Source organism: Poeciliopsis prolifica, unplaced genomic scaffold (assembly GCF_027474105.1).
Source record: "Poeciliopsis prolifica strain line A6 unplaced genomic scaffold, Auburn_PproV2 SCAFFOLD004, whole genome shotgun sequence".
NCBI classification, from domain to species: domain Eukaryota; kingdom Metazoa; phylum Chordata; class Actinopteri; order Cyprinodontiformes; family Poeciliidae; genus Poeciliopsis; species Poeciliopsis prolifica.
Genome location: NW_026562379.1, coordinates 11,385,381 through 11,400,916, shown reverse-complemented (window position 1 = coordinate 11,400,916; position 15,536 = coordinate 11,385,381). Strand labels below are relative to the sequence as shown.

The 15,536-nt window shown below is 37.1% G+C and overlaps 1 protein-coding gene across 1 annotated transcript in view; it reads left to right on the top strand.

The window, feature by feature from the left end:
- alp3 (alkaline phosphatase 3) overlaps nt 1–12,568 on the top strand; it is a 14,504-nt gene extending 1,936 nt beyond the window's left edge. Inside the window, exons 2-11 of the mRNA XM_055029066.1 lie at nt 1,007–1,123; nt 1,309–1,424; nt 2,111–2,290; nt 5,027–5,194; nt 5,321–5,461; nt 6,210–6,279; nt 7,241–7,375; nt 8,678–8,869; nt 10,892–11,008; nt 12,066–12,568. Of these exons, the coding sequence (XP_054885041.1) occupies nt 1,007–1,123; nt 1,309–1,424; nt 2,111–2,290; nt 5,027–5,194; nt 5,321–5,461; nt 6,210–6,279; nt 7,241–7,375; nt 8,678–8,869; nt 10,892–11,008; nt 12,066–12,364 (1,535 nt within the window). The 3' untranslated portion in view covers nt 12,365–12,568. The remainder of the gene's footprint in view (nt 1–1,006; nt 1,124–1,308; nt 1,425–2,110; nt 2,291–5,026; nt 5,195–5,320; nt 5,462–6,209; nt 6,280–7,240; nt 7,376–8,677; nt 8,870–10,891; nt 11,009–12,065) is intronic.
- The last annotated feature ends 2,968 nt before the right edge of the window (nt 12,569–15,536 follow it).

The following is a 15,536-nucleotide window of genomic DNA, read 5'->3' as shown; positions in this document are numbered from 1 at the left end:
ATGTTTTTTCAAAGCACAAACTGTGCTGGAGCTGGTGGGCAAATTTTTCTGTAACAAACATTTTGAAAAATTTGATTGTCAAAATATTTTAATAGAGTCAAAGAACAAAAACTGTTAGATTGAAAGAAAATTGTAGCATTCTTTTCAAGCCACAAACCTTTGAAATACATCTTTTGGCACAAAAAAAAGGCTTTAATAATAATATTTGCCTATATATGTCAATTTTCCTGGTGTCATTGATCTCGTTTTGAAATTGTTAGATGAGAATGAATTACTTTTATTTTGTGTCATGCAACTTTTTTTTGTGATATAACTTCGATCACATCTCTAGGATTCAGAAAAGTCGTCTTAACTCCAGAATGTTGATCAGATTAGGTTTTGTTCAAACCACTAACTGTACAAATGCCTTCAGAGGGGAGTGAAACCTTTGAGCTATTCTTTCCTTATTATACATAAGTCTCTTATTTTGGCAAATAAAAATCATAAATGTCTGGCATGCATTTATAATAAGTCCCATGTGAGTGGAAACTTTACTAATAAAAATCTTTTAGGGCTTTGATCTAAACATTCAAGTTTCAAGTCCTTTACTGTCTCTAAGATGTTTTCCTGTCTCTAAAACCTCTAAGAGGTTTTCCTCTTAGAGACAGTAAATATAAGCTGCTATTGACTTTGAAAAAGTGCAGACTGAATCTCAGTTGTGTTATTTATTTGTTTCACCATAACGGTGCATAAAACTCTGAGTGCTGTGTGTTTATTTAAAAGAAGGTTGTTCTTCTCTCCCGTTTTTATGAGGATACAGAATTATTTACCGACTTGGTCTTTGTGATGATTGATGTCGATTATTTCTCATCTTTTGGGGACTTATGATGGTTACATCATAAGTTATGTCAACTTACAGTTGCATAACATAACCCTCAAGGTTTTGCGCAAAAAATCATAAAATCCCAAGTTAAATATCAAACAATATCAATAATATTAGTCAGTATCATATGCATGCTTTTTTCAGTTGAGCAGGAGAACCCTGAGTTCTGGAGGTCAAAGGCCAAGCAGACTCTACAATCAGTCCTGGACAGAAAACTGAACACCAATGTTGCCAAGAATGTCATCCTTTTCCTTGGGGATGGTAAGTTACCGTCTGAAACAGATGTCGCCACCATGATGAAGAATCAGTATTTTCCTTATTTTATTCCCCATTGTTTTCTTCTGCATCTGAACTTCTGTGATATTTAAAAACACACTGGAATATTGGTAGTGTGAATTATTTATTACAACTGGAATGCATGCAGACGTTTGTGCTGTGTGCCTCAGGAATGGGAATTACAACCTACACTGCCGCCCGAATCCTCAAGGGGCAGCTACAGAACCAGACTGGAGAGGAGACAGTGATGACCATGGACACCTTCCCACACGTGGGGTTGGCAAAGGTTTGTATGGCACATACAAACCTTACAAACATGGAAATGTCCTGTTTTCTTAAGTAACTGTAAATATATAGAATGAAGTTTTGAACCGATTTGATTCATACACAACATCAAAATGTCCCGGCAGCACCAAAAATCCGCAATGTTTTCTCATAGAAGCTTTTTAAAAGAATAAAAATACTCATATTATATAACAGGAGACTTTGAATTCAAATCTCATGGTTTCTACCTGTAAATTACAGTTTTTCTCTATTGCTGGACCACATGTGTCAAACTCAAGACATGGGGAGCCAAATCTTGTCAAGTAATAGTCAGTAAATGATACGGCGAGTGATAAAAATTCACATTTAATATCATACATTAGCACAAATATAAAAAATATTTACAAATATTTCTAAATTGGCATAAAAAATCAGCAAAACAATTGCAAAATCCTGGAGGAGCAGCTATTTATTGACATTTTAACAGTTTAATTGGTTTTCTTGATATATTATGGCACAACCGGCCCTTTAAGAATATTCAGATTTTTGATATGGCCCAAAATGAAAATGAGTTTGACACCTCTGTGCAAAACAAAACGTTTTGATTTAAACATTAAACATTATATCTGACTAATATCTAAATGGGGTTTACATGCAACCTCAGCATTTGTCAGGACTGCAGCTCATTGCAGTGTGTGTTTTGTGCAGACCTACAGTGTAGACTTCCAGATCCCAGACAGTGCAGCCACCGCCACGGCGTATTTGTGTGGAGTAAAAACCAACCTGAACACCATCGGAGTCAGTGCGGCGACTCGCAACGGCATCTGCAGAACTCAGAAAGGGAATGAGGTCACCTCCATTCTGAAGTGGGCTAAAGATGCTGGTAAGGTCACCTTGACACTTCGGAGAATATATTTACCCCATAGTTTTCTTAGAATTTTGCTGGAGTAATGCCACAAAGCATCTAGTCAAAGGGAAATTTTAAAAAGGATAACGTTGTTACATTGGGATGACTTGAGGAACCAGTCTTTTATGGCATAATCATCTGTCTTGTCAACTCCACTTCACAGACTGGAACAAAGGCCTGGCTATGACTTTTTCCATATTTTTAAATCACAGCGGGCACATTAGTTATGTATTTTACATTTCAAAAACTGGTAATTTTCTATTATTTTTGTCAAAATGCAATCAGTGTTGTCAAGGGCCAGTCTATCATGCACTAATTAATGATCACTTGTTATTTTAGAATCTCCAAATCATTCTTGAGTCATTTTCTGCAGATATGTTTATTCTTTTCTGGAGCTTTCACTTTTTCTGCATTGGTCTATCTCACCCCATTTTCTCCTCCCAGGTTTTAGTTTAGAAGTTTCCACATACGTGCTGGACTTTCAGTATTTGGTCAGTTATATCGTCTCAATTCCTGGTCATTTGGTAACTGACGGAAGATAATCTACTAATTTCAGAAATTATCCAGTGTCCATATTCAGCATCTCCAGTGAAAGCCTTAGCTTCACAAACAGCGCAACAAGTAGACATATTCAGAGCTTCAAAAGGACATCACTGGAGATATGTGATTATGATAACAGAATAAAGAAGAAATCAAGTTAAGATGCTAACATGACATAATATACATTTCCAAAATGAACTGCTTTGTAATAATACTAAAAGTCCCAAATATAATCATTTCCACTGCAGCAACAGAAGACATGAGGTTGATGAAAGTGTTACAGTGAGCAATATGTTTATTATCATCTACACCTATAAAAAGGGACAACGCTCTTGGCTGCTATCTTTTTTTTTTATAACTTCAATACAGTCAAAGTGCTGTGTACTCCAGCAAGGGAGAGCTGCCACTTCGTGACATTCTTTTCTCTAACCTTTCACAGCTTAAAGCACAATTTGTCCCAAGATTTCAAGCTTTTGTTGAGACAACAAAAATCCCAACTTTGCTGATACAACAAAGACGACTCAATGTGACCTACATCGTTATTTTTGAAGAAAACTTAAATAAATTAGGGCTCTGTCAGTGCAAGAAAAGCTAATAAAGGGAGTTGTTTCTATCACAGTTCCTTTAGCTGTTTTGTCTTATGCCCTGACATTTTCATTGTGACGGTGGTAAAATAATATTTGAATATTCTACAATCTGATGACAGACCCTCAGTATTTCTGCCCTTTGACATTTTTTCAAATTGTGAACTTTTAAGATACTCAGAGCTTCACCTTAATTAAGAATGAAGCAATGAGTATACATAAGGACAAAGTCTGTTGAAAACAACAGAAGCATACACTTCTGTATATGCTTCTGTTACAGAAATATATACTTTAACAGTATATGTTACAGTATACTGTTGCAGTTACAGTTTAATTTCACTTTCAGAAATTAATCCACTTTAATTTCTGAAAGTGGTTAAGAGTTTCAGAAATTAAATGAAATCTTTGTGGAGGAAGCGGATTTTTGTCGTTGAACCAGAAGTCCCCCCAGATATGCGGCAAGCCTGGTTTACAGCTTAGCTCAGCTGTTTCTAATGTGCACTTTGACCCTAATCGAGTTCCAGGGTCTATACTGTTGTTTTAATACCTGGACGTTATTACACCTGTGTTATTTTTAGTCTTCGACCTGAAAAGAACTCTGCAGCACATCATTAAAACATCCTGCAGACAAGCCATATTCCTCGTGAGACTTCATTTAGTTGTTGGGAAGGAACTTCTGCAGAGAAGCGCCCCTGGCTGTCCGAAGATAAATGTAGGTCTCACTGGCAACTCAAATATATGACAGCCTGTGGACCTGGCATCAGCTGGCATTACATGGCTTAGATCTGATGATTTAATAAGACTGGGCAAAAAATACCATTCTTCCACAATAAGATGGGTTTATATGAAAACATTGAACTAAATAGCATAAAGATTCTAAATCTTAATTATTTTTATTTAAAAAATTTTTCTTTTACAGTTATGCAGATTTCTGATACACTAGGAGAACTAGGAAACAGGAGTGTTGGAAGTCTCTCTAGTCATATTACCTTAACCAATGACACTGATTTCTAAATTAGCTTTGACAATTGATATCTTCATAGACATATAGAGGTGACATTTCTTGAGTTGTGAGACTCGACTGTCAGCTAAAATACACAAAAGTCAACAAGACATTTTAAAGTGTCAGATATAAACATAAACAGTCAGAATAGCTTGAGGAAAAGCTCTAATTTTGGCTATTTATGGATTATTTTCAGATTTCTGACTTGTTGAAAGTGTGACTATATAAAAAAAATAATGGAATTAGTTTTTTTAATCCGTGCACTAATTGTAAATGGGAGATTTTAGCTGATATCCTCCTTTAGGAGTATATTAGAAAGAGTTGGCAGAAGTAGAAGTAGATGTTGATCATTATGGAGTTCTGTATGACCAGCTGATATATTGTGTTGCAATTCTTTCGATTTTATGAAGCCAGTATGTTTTTTTTTTTCCATCTGCCATGTATTTTTTCACTCGTGATAAGAATTTAAATAGTTTTCAATATTAATCTAAACTGGAAAAAAAATGGTTCTGCAGTTTTGGTAACATTCTACACTTGAACATTTTACTCAGTTGCTCCATTAACATAATTGCATTATTATTGCAGGTAAGTCTGTTGGTATTGTAACGACCACAAGGGTGCAGCATGCCACCCCAGCAGCCACCTATGCCCACAGTGCCAGCAGGAGTTGGTACAGCGATGCAGACATGCCTGATGCGGCTAAGAAGGACAACTGCACCGATATCGCATCGCAGCTTATCGGAAACATAGACATCGACGTATGTTATTTTGTGCCAGAAATCACATCTATGGATATTTTTAAAACAGATTTATTCTTTAAAAGTTTCAATGTGTAAAAATGTGAGCATTTCCAATAATAATAATGTGTGTGTGTGTTTTCTTAGGTGATTATTGGTGGAGGCAGAAAGTACATGACACCGAGGGGCACCAAAGACCCAGAGTACTCCTGGGATTTGTCTTCCTGGGGGACAAGAAGAGATGGACGAAATCTAATCCAGGAGTGGCAGAGCATGAAAACAGGGAAGGTAGAGCTTTTGATAACTAGATCAATAGACTCAAATCAACACTAAAACCTCACATCAACAAAACACATCCATTTAGTTCATGATATTTTTGGAGCGGAACTCAAAAGGTGGAATATTATAATCCTTTTCATTAGTAGGTAGCTGGGACATTGTTAACAACCTCACAGTGATTACAGAATAATGCTCTGATTTGTGCAAGATAAGGTGTGAAAGTCAGTCTTAATATATAACTTATCATGATAATTTTAAAGGTCCAGTATTTAAAATCAAGCGACATATACAAACTGTATATTGCAGCCAACGTAACATAAAGCAACAAAGAATGTGGAATCAAGTGAGACCTGTAGGCTCTTTCAAAAACTTTGTTCAAAAATGACAAATGTGTTTTCCATCTTCTATGTAATTTGATCAGGGAGAGACCATCTGATCAATTCAAAGTCAGCCTTTGTTTTTACAAAATGATACATTCAACTTTTCTCCTGGATGGGGTCATTTTGGAAATGTGATGTTTTTGAAGACCAGAACTAAAAGTGCTGTTTCTATGCTTTTAGGAGCAAAAACTTAGTGATTAATGAACTTGAACTGACTTCAAACCCCAAAGTTATCTGTAGCTTTAAGAGGAGATCTGACAATGAAAACTCCACCAAGAATTTTCAGCTATGTCAGATTGAACTGCATTAAATAAACGTCTATAAAATGCAACTCATTTTTCTTGACAGTGTTAAGTTTCTTGGTCTGTGTGTTCCAGGTAGCCCACTATGTGTGGAATAAAAGTGATTTTGATGCTGTTGACCCTGAAGCCACCGACTACCTCATGGGTAATTCTTTTTTTGTCACGTTTCCATTCACCTTTGACTTATTACATGTTTCTCTCTTTGTGCAGACCCAACTTCCATGTCTGTTATTAGAAAGCATCTCATTTTGGTCCTGATGTCTTTGGATTTCTATGGACTCCTTTCATTTCCTACTGGTGGTGCAAGTCCTGAATACTCATAAACTCAACTTGTCTACAGATGTTTTTAAGAAATAACAAGCTACATTAAATTTCAGTTTGTAGTTATGGGGAAATATAAAAATGATCACAGCTGCTTCTGTAGTTTTCTAAAAAAGTATTCAGATTTGATTGCATAAAACAGTATCCCATTGTTAATTTTTCGTTCCTTATAAATTGTGTTGTAACTCAATTGAAGAGAATAATCTACCTTTGTAGCCACACTCCTGACTTCGGGACATTAGTTTATCAAATATATTTGAGTTTTTAATCAGTGTTTTCACATTTATTCTTCAGATGTTTACTGCTGCAGAAAAGTTCCTGAGCCACATGTTGGCTATACTACGTAGGCTTTCAGATGCTTCAGTAAAACAAATGGAAGCTGTTCATGACGGGGACCAGAGTGGACTGGAGCAGCTAGATTTGATTTTTTGAGAACCATCTGCTTATTTATCCCAGCCGTTTTTTAGATGAGCAGGACTTTAGATCAGCTTAGTGGAAACATCTGCCGGAGACCAGTGTTATGTAGTTTTGTTTTCTTGGCATCCTTTACTCTTGAAAGTTTAATTTTTGAAAGTTGCTGCTTATCATCAGATGCCATAATTTGAAAACATGAAAACACAAGGAAAGCTCTGCATTAGCAACAGAAAGACCATTAACAGCTTTATTGAGTTATTTCCCAATATGTTCATATTTGTTTGAAAACAATAGTAGTAGGATGAAAACCATGCCGATCAGCCTCCTCTGAGGTTAAACTGGAAATGTGTAATTCTGATGTGGTTTCACAGCTCTGTTTGAACCTGGGGATCTGCGTTACGAGGAGGAGAGGGATCCAAGCACTGATCCGTCTATTGTTGAGACCACAGAAAAAGCGATCCGGATTCTGCAGAAAAACCCAAGAGGTTTCTTCCTACTAGTGGAGGGTAAGAGGAATGGTTTGCAAGTTATGGTGGATCTTGTGCAAAGAATCCCTTTTTTGGACCAAACACTTTTTTCTCATATTTGCAAACCATTTAAAGAGGAAGGTTATATAATCACTATCAAATGGCACATTGTGAATGAAAAATTCTTAATGCCCATTTAAAGGTTTTAGGAATTACAGTAAATACAAAACTTTTCCAATAAACCCAGTCTTGGGGGGTTTAGGACAATCCTCATGCCCTCAGCTTCATCTCCACTTTAAACAAGGCATAATTTCAGAGAACAATGCACCTGCAGTAGATCTGGTGGCTTGACATTGATTCTGGCCACAGCTCACTGAGTTTGCTGCAGCGTGTGCTGTTGTGGGGGAGAGGGGTGGAGGCGCTGATGTGTTTCTGTTTTACTCGGCTGCTGCCCTGGCCTCCTCATCCATCTCTCCTTTAATCTGAGGCAGCTACCTGGGGATGCCTCGCTTCGACCGAGTGTCTTCACAATGACTTAAAAATAACAGGCAAATGTAGAAATAGCAGCAGGCATATGGCGCATCCAGTCACTGTCAGCTCCCAGAGATCTCAACTTCTCACCTGCCCTACACTTCTCTTTCCAACATAACGTGCCTTACAGAAGCACTCATGCCTTTGAAGTTTTTTTTCTTTTCTTTACTTGACATGTTACAATCACAAACTTCCCTGTATTGTGAGTTGGTATTTATTGTGTGATCAGAATGAAAATGAGTTAATCTTAGTTTTGACAAATAAAAAGGTTGAGCACATGGCACACATTTGTATTAAACTTTCAAAAGTCACTGGGGATAGCTTAGGCTTCTTAAGAGAATATTATTGTTATTCAAAAGCCACTTCTCCAACAATCAAATATAAATGCCCTTTGAAGAAGTTTAAACTTCAGGAATCTGGTTTATTTTAAAGGACTTAACCTTGTCTCATTCATTCTCATTCACTACCCAAGTTATGCTGTGACCAAATTCAAAATATCACACCTTACCTCACAATTTTTGAATAAAGATTTAAGGAAACTATCTGTGGCATATGCTTTATCTTTATATGCTGGTGAGATCATAATGATATTGTAGAACTAACTGTTTCTCTTTTTCATTTTATTAGTTTTTTTTAGTGTCTAGCATTAAGATCAGAACTGTAAAGGAAGGCAAAGTAGAAGGCTCAGCTAAAAACAAGCCATTTATTTTCTTATTTAGCACTTGAATGAGCTTTTTCATTAACTTTCTTCCCTCTACATGACCCCACTTAAGCTTCCCCTGTAAGCCTCCTTGTCATGCATGTGTCCAGGGGGGAGAATCGACCAGGCCCACCACGCCAGCCGGGCCTACATGGCCCTCCATGAGGCTGTTGCTTTTGATAACGCCATCGCCAAGGGCCTCGAACTCACAAAAGAGGACGAAACTCTCACCATAGTGACGGCTGACCACTCCCACCCTTTGACCTTCAATGGATTTCCCTTTCGAGGGCAGAGCATTCTGGGTAATTTCAGCTTAAATTCTGTCTGCAGGTTTAGGTTTAAATTTGTGCTTTGAAGTTTGAGTCTGCAGAGACATTTGCTTCTCTTTTCCCACTTAAGCATGTCTCTTCCCGTTCATTTTGCCCTTCCAGGTGTCTATGTGTGCACAAGCGCCTGCTTCCTCACAGCTTCAGAGTGCTTCAGCCACCAGCAGCTTGACATTTCTTCTGCTTTCTCTCTCCTGCAATTACAGTCTAGGTAAACACATAGCTGGCAGCCTCTCTCCTTCTCTCCTTTCTATTTCAGTCACTTCCTCCCGTCTTTTCCTTTCTCCTCTCTACCTGTCTGCAAGTATCGACCACAGAGTCTCCCTATTTCTCACCTTCCTCTGATGGAGAGTCTTCCTACCTTCCTCACATGCTGTTAACATCTTTACCATTGGCTCTCAGCATTCAGTGTTCTCTACTCTTTTTTCTGCTTACAGAGACATAATGCCACACAATAGAAAAGAAAATCCCATCACATAGAGCTAGGAAACCTCAAAATCTTAAATTGATAAAACAAACAAATTACGACTAGCATTGATGTATTACTACCAAATTTATTATCCAAATTCATTGTTGTACTGTGCTTTTAATAAATTAGATTTAAATGTATGGAAGAAATCCAAACAGTCTAAATGCCAAAGCAACTCACTGCTAAATTTGGTAATCCCTTATCAAGTTTTCATAGAGTTTTGCAGTGTGAACCGTAGACATCTCTACTACAGTGACAACCACAACCAGCACTTTTACTACAGCGCCCTCCAGTGGCTGGATGAATGAATGGGTTACAGACTAAGTGAAGTTGGCTAAACATCTGCAATTACTTTTTGTTTTTTTCCCCAAAACTTTGAAAACTTCTGACACAGCATGTGTAAAAGCACAGTACAACAATTTCAGAGAAACACTTTTTTTTACTGGGAATATGAATATGTGAGTTTAGCAGCAATACAAAAGAAAAAGATGGACTGAACCATCTTACTTTCCTCAAAGATGCTTGAGATGTTGATAAATAAACTGGCCAAGAGAAAATTATCCTCAGACCTTCTGTCTTCCACTCAATTTTTTTGGAGCAAGGGGTCATCCACCACTTGGTGAACTCTGGGCTGATCAAAGAAAGCTTTTAAATCCCTGGGTGAGGTACAGTTTATTTAGTCTTCAAAATACTTCTTTCACATCTGCTCTACTGACTTTGGTATGCTTTAACTTCAGGTGGCTTTTATATTCTGCTGTGTTGCTTGACCTATTTTTTTTTGTTTTTGTTTCCATAAATATCTTTCATATTTGGACATAAGCTTCAAGCTTGAGTAGAGGTGAAAATGTGATTCTGTAAAACTAGTGGTATAGGTTCCTGTTTATTCCACCTTTCCTGGTTCTACAAAGCTTCTTATTGTGTGTGTTTTTATTCACCTGTATTCCTCTTACTTTTATATAACTCCACATCCACAGAGCTGTAAGCATTTGCTTTCTTGTCTTATTTGAATCACAGCGAAATGTTTTAGACCTGAAGTGAAGTTTCAAGACATTTCCAACGAAATCCTCGGCCAGGCATTAATATTTTGAGGATTTGCTGGAGCAAAGTCTTTCCTTTTAAAAGATGCTTCCCACAATAATATCAATATCAGCCTTCCATAATTTTATTGACTGGTCTACTGTTGTGTGGTTGTTTCAGGCAGTTTCCAGCTTTCGACTGCCTCTGTCCTTCCCTTTTCTCTCCTTCTCCCTCCTCCTCTTTCCTTTCCCACCGGTGCAGCAGTGATTAATGATACTGTGAAAGTCTAAGCTCTAAGCTCAGCAGGGAGACTCGCCAGGCTAATGGCTCATCTGGAGAGAAACACTGAGATACTCAACGAGCTTGAGACCTTCTGCAGCAGCCTGGGGATCCGCAAACCCCTCCTTCCATTGTGCTTGTGTGTTTTCATAACCGCTGCATGTGCATGTGGAAACAACACAGAAAGGAAGAAAAAAAACGTGTATATTCAAGCATTTTGTTGTGTTTTCCAGGTAAATCTCCTCTGTGGGGTACAGACTTTTTACCCTACACCACGCTGATGTACGGCAATGGACCAGGTCACAAAATCATCAATGGCAAGCGCCCTGACATTCGAAATGTCACCACCAGTAAGACTCAATCACTATTTATAGAGCAGATGGATTCTAATTACAGAATTTAGCCACACTAAACATGGTTATGTAAAGCTACAGTTCTTTGTAAACATCTGCATTTTTATTTTGTGTCATTACAACAAATTTTATGTATTTAACGGAGAATTTTACAAAAGGACAGCAAGGAATAGTGCATAATTACGAAGTGGAAAATAATACATTACTTAACATACAGTTTCAGTTCCAATGAAGTTGGAATTAATGCTCTACGTTAAATTTTTGTACCAATTTTTACCCAATATTTACTGTATTTTATCAATATTTCTCCAGGAAATATTGGTACAATCATGTAGGGCACTGGACTGTATTTTGTTTTTCACATTTTACAGCACATTGTATTTTATTTAGGTTTTATTCAGATTTGATGTAACAAACCAGCCCAAGGCAGCAGAAACATAAGTTAAGTCAGAATACCATAAATTGGAAATCTTGTTCAGCCTACGTTCAATTCTCTACAAAGACAACAGAGTTAATGTCCAAGTGGACAAACTTTTAAGTGAATATTTTGCAAATATTCACTCAATTTATTGTCTGCAACAAGTTCCAAAAAAAGTTGGAATTTTACATCAGACTAATATAACACTATATAAAATCAGAAATATGAATAAAAAATGTGTTTTATATAAGCATAAGGTTGTTACTTCAGAAGATACGTTTAATCTGACAAACAATACTCATCTAACTACACATTAAATTTATTGGGTATTACTATGGTTTTTGTTTTGGTAAAATAGTAAACTTTTACAATCAAATTTACAATCAAGTGACCCGGGTGGGTGTGTGCAGTTTTTCAAGAAAATTCTCTTGCCCTTCTTTTTTTTCCTCTCTTTTTGTCTTTGCTGTTCTGAATATTTAATGGCTGCAGCCATTGGATGGTGGGTGTTAAAAACCCAGAAGAATTTTAAAAGGAAAACCATGTGATAAGTCAAACTTGATCAGTGTGCAGGCACAGAATTCAGCTGTTTCAATACAAGTTGGACATGTTCATTCTCTGTATCTTTTTCTTTTTCAGAAGATAAAAACTACGTCCAGCTCTCTGCCGCCCCCGTAGACTCGACCACCCACAGTGGGGAGGACGTGGCGGTGCTGGCCCGTGGACCCATGGCTCACCTCTTCAGCGGAGTCCATGAGCAAAATTACATTGCCCACGCTATGGGCTATGCTGCCTGCGTGGGGGCCGACCTGAGGCACTGCAATGGAGGGTTCATACCACCTGTGAATCCCAGCAACAAATCTGGGGCAGTTCAGATCTCATCAGCTCTGTTCAGCAGCCTCCTCAGTTTGCTGCTGGCCTTTATTGTGATCATGTAAGCCCCCCGCCGGTGAAGGAAGGGGCTCTTAGACCAGCATAGCTTCAGGATTGTTGATGCCAGCTAAGGAATTTTGGCTGGCATCAACCAACCAAAATTCTGGAGGTGATAAGGAGGTGATAAAATTTGCTTTGTTAACCCATCGGTTGCTGAAGAACTTGCTACGTCTCCATTTTTCACAAATAAAATAATTTATGACTACAAAGTTGAATTGTTGCTATTATGATTACTGATCCATATAAAAACACAGCTTTTTACTCACATTAGGTAAATCAGGTAAAGCCATTGCATTGTTCAGATTTCCAACATCAGAAGTTAAGAAATGTATTAATGCTTCACAGATCTCAGGTAGCAAGGGAACCTTCATCTTATAACCTGTGTCTCCCTGTCCGAGGAGTTTAGACCTACTGACTCCACTGACTGGCCTGGGTGGCTCTGAGGGATGAGAGCAGGCAACAGGTGTCTGTCCAACAAACTTGAATGTTTGTATGGCATGGGTCTAGGAGCTAAATATCCAATTTTGAGCTTAAAATTTAGTTTGTAACCTAAATATTTAGCTTGCTCACGAAATACTTTGGTTAGAGCTAGGGCTGGCAATAAATCAATAACAGTATCGCAATAGACGCATGAGGAATATCAATAAACAACTCAGAAATATGAATAAAAAGTGTGTTTGTTTATATTTCTGAAGAGAATTTTGAGTAGTTTCACTGATCTCTGATCTAGAACTGCACAGCATTCTGGGGGATGTTGGCAGAGGAAAGGTATTACCCACTCAACTCCTCACAGCGAGCTAAGCAAGGTGGGTGACTTCGACCAACACACTCATTGTTGGTTACCAGGCAAGAACTTGGTTAGTGAGTTTCACAGCAGCGGGTTTTGCCACCTACAATAAACAATAAAAACAATAAAAAAAACAGCAGTGTGGCATAAAAAGGAGTGAAAAGGAGAAAATCAGCACAACAGCTCCAGAGGACCTGTCACATTAACAGGTGAGGTCATATCAACAATTTGGCAGCATTTCAACAAATTTAAAACAATAAAAACAAATGAATACCTATTGATTTTAATTGATATGAAATGCTTGTTTTGTGGTGTGTTTTTCAGCCATATTTTCTAGCTAAACAGCATTAGAGTTAAGTATTCATAGTTTGCTAGATAATTAAGTAATTAATGTGAAACAGTGACATGAGTAACATGGTGAACACTTTAAGAGACATTCACCCAAACACCCTAATTCACATGTAAATTTATTTAATGTAAACTACATCTATGTTACTAGATATTTTAGCGAAGTGACAAAAATGTACATCGGATCAGTAAGTAGTAGGATTTCTGTTGCAGTATGTGTAATTTTCCAATCTGTGATGCAACAGGCAACCAAGAATCACTCCTCTTGGCTTTGATCCCTTCCTCCAATATCCGCTGTGCTAATTAAGGTTTGAGGCGGCGTGCTTTCATGATATCACTACTGCAGTCCATTAATAATGCAAAAATATTTAAAGTCCGTCTATTTTTATCTGTGACAGATTGTAGTAATTATTCTGGACATCTGGTAGGGATTGGAGTTTGTTAAGCCTGATTTGGACTCTGTGCTCGTTTAGCCTGGCCAGAGGCCCTCATTATGTTTGTTTCGTCTTTTACACCGGGGCTCAATCAGACATGAGACGGTGGAGGAAAACATCACAAACATTTTTATGGATGCGTAAATACGAAAGGAGAGACAAACAATGCATGTTAAGAAACAACAACAAAGCCAATTATTCTAGAAATTCAATGTCAGTCAGTAAAATGTATGTACAGTTATTTACCACTTTTCTTTATTTTCCTACTTATTCATCTTTCTTATGGTTGAACTCTGAATAAGCAACATTCTTCTCAGACAAAACTTCAGCCTCTCTCACTAGATTTAATCTACTTCTCAAATCTATAATAGCCTCTTCTGTAAATTTTGGTCTCATAAAAATCCAAACATTAATTAGAAGTTTGTTCTTATCTCCAGCAATGAGAGCCTGAAGGTTTGGAACAGATTACTTATTTGGTCTCCAGCAGGAACCGTGTCATTTCATCTCTGCCCTCTGTGATCCTGTTAAGCCCCAAATTAATTGGGTTTAAAGTGATCTTTTAATTTTACCAACAGGTTTCTTCTGGCTGGAGGTAAAATTATTGTTTTGGAACACTCCAGTCATTAGGGAGCTAAAAATTAAGGTGATGGCATTGAGTCCTTCAAACCTCAAAAACGTAGAACTCATCACCAAAAATACACCTTTTAAAAACAAATGGAAGCATGAAAAAGTCAAAGACCAAGCAAGTGTACATAAAATGCTGTTTTTAAATGTAGGTGTGAGCCACTCATCTTTGTAATTCAACCACAACCATGCTCAAGGTTTTTGAGCATGTCTAATTTCACCAGAAATACATTGTATAGGTTTATTATATAAAATTTCTTCACACCCACATTTAGAATTTAGACAATTTCTGTCTAAAGCCACTGCATAATATCTCTGTTTCGTGCTTCATGCAAACATTTACTCCCCTTAAAAAAAAAACAACATAAAAACAACTAATAAAACTAGAAATTTAAATTCAGTTTAATTGTTTGATTTCTTTGACAAATTAACACAAACGAGAAAAAGTATTGTTTACAAAGAAAATGTTTATTATTTGTTTTTGTTTTATATTTCATCTTATTTTGCATTACATTCAACTGAGAATCTTAAGTGTTGAAAGATCTGATGAGTTTCTACTGTTTTGTAAAGAAGAATAGACAAGAATGTCATCACTCAGACATATGCTCCAAAAGACTTACGTGAAATTGCAGTGAAAGGTGATTTTATGAAATATTGAGTAAGGTTGGCTGAATGCAAATACACGCCACACTTTTCAGATTTTTAATTGCAAATAAATGTTATGAAACCATGTTTATTTTATTCAAGTTAAAACATTGCGTACTACTTGGTTGGTCTATTACATAAAATACCAGTTGAAAGTAGGTGGCATAAATGTAATGCACAACATACGATTAAATGCATCAAAAATTAAAACCAGGATTTCGACTCATTGACTGTTTACAGCTTGCTAATCAATCTTTAATATGTTTTCTGACTTTCAGTAAAGTGGATCATGACATCACTTTCCCTTCTAACAAAAAACAGGACAGGAAATAAGTAGCA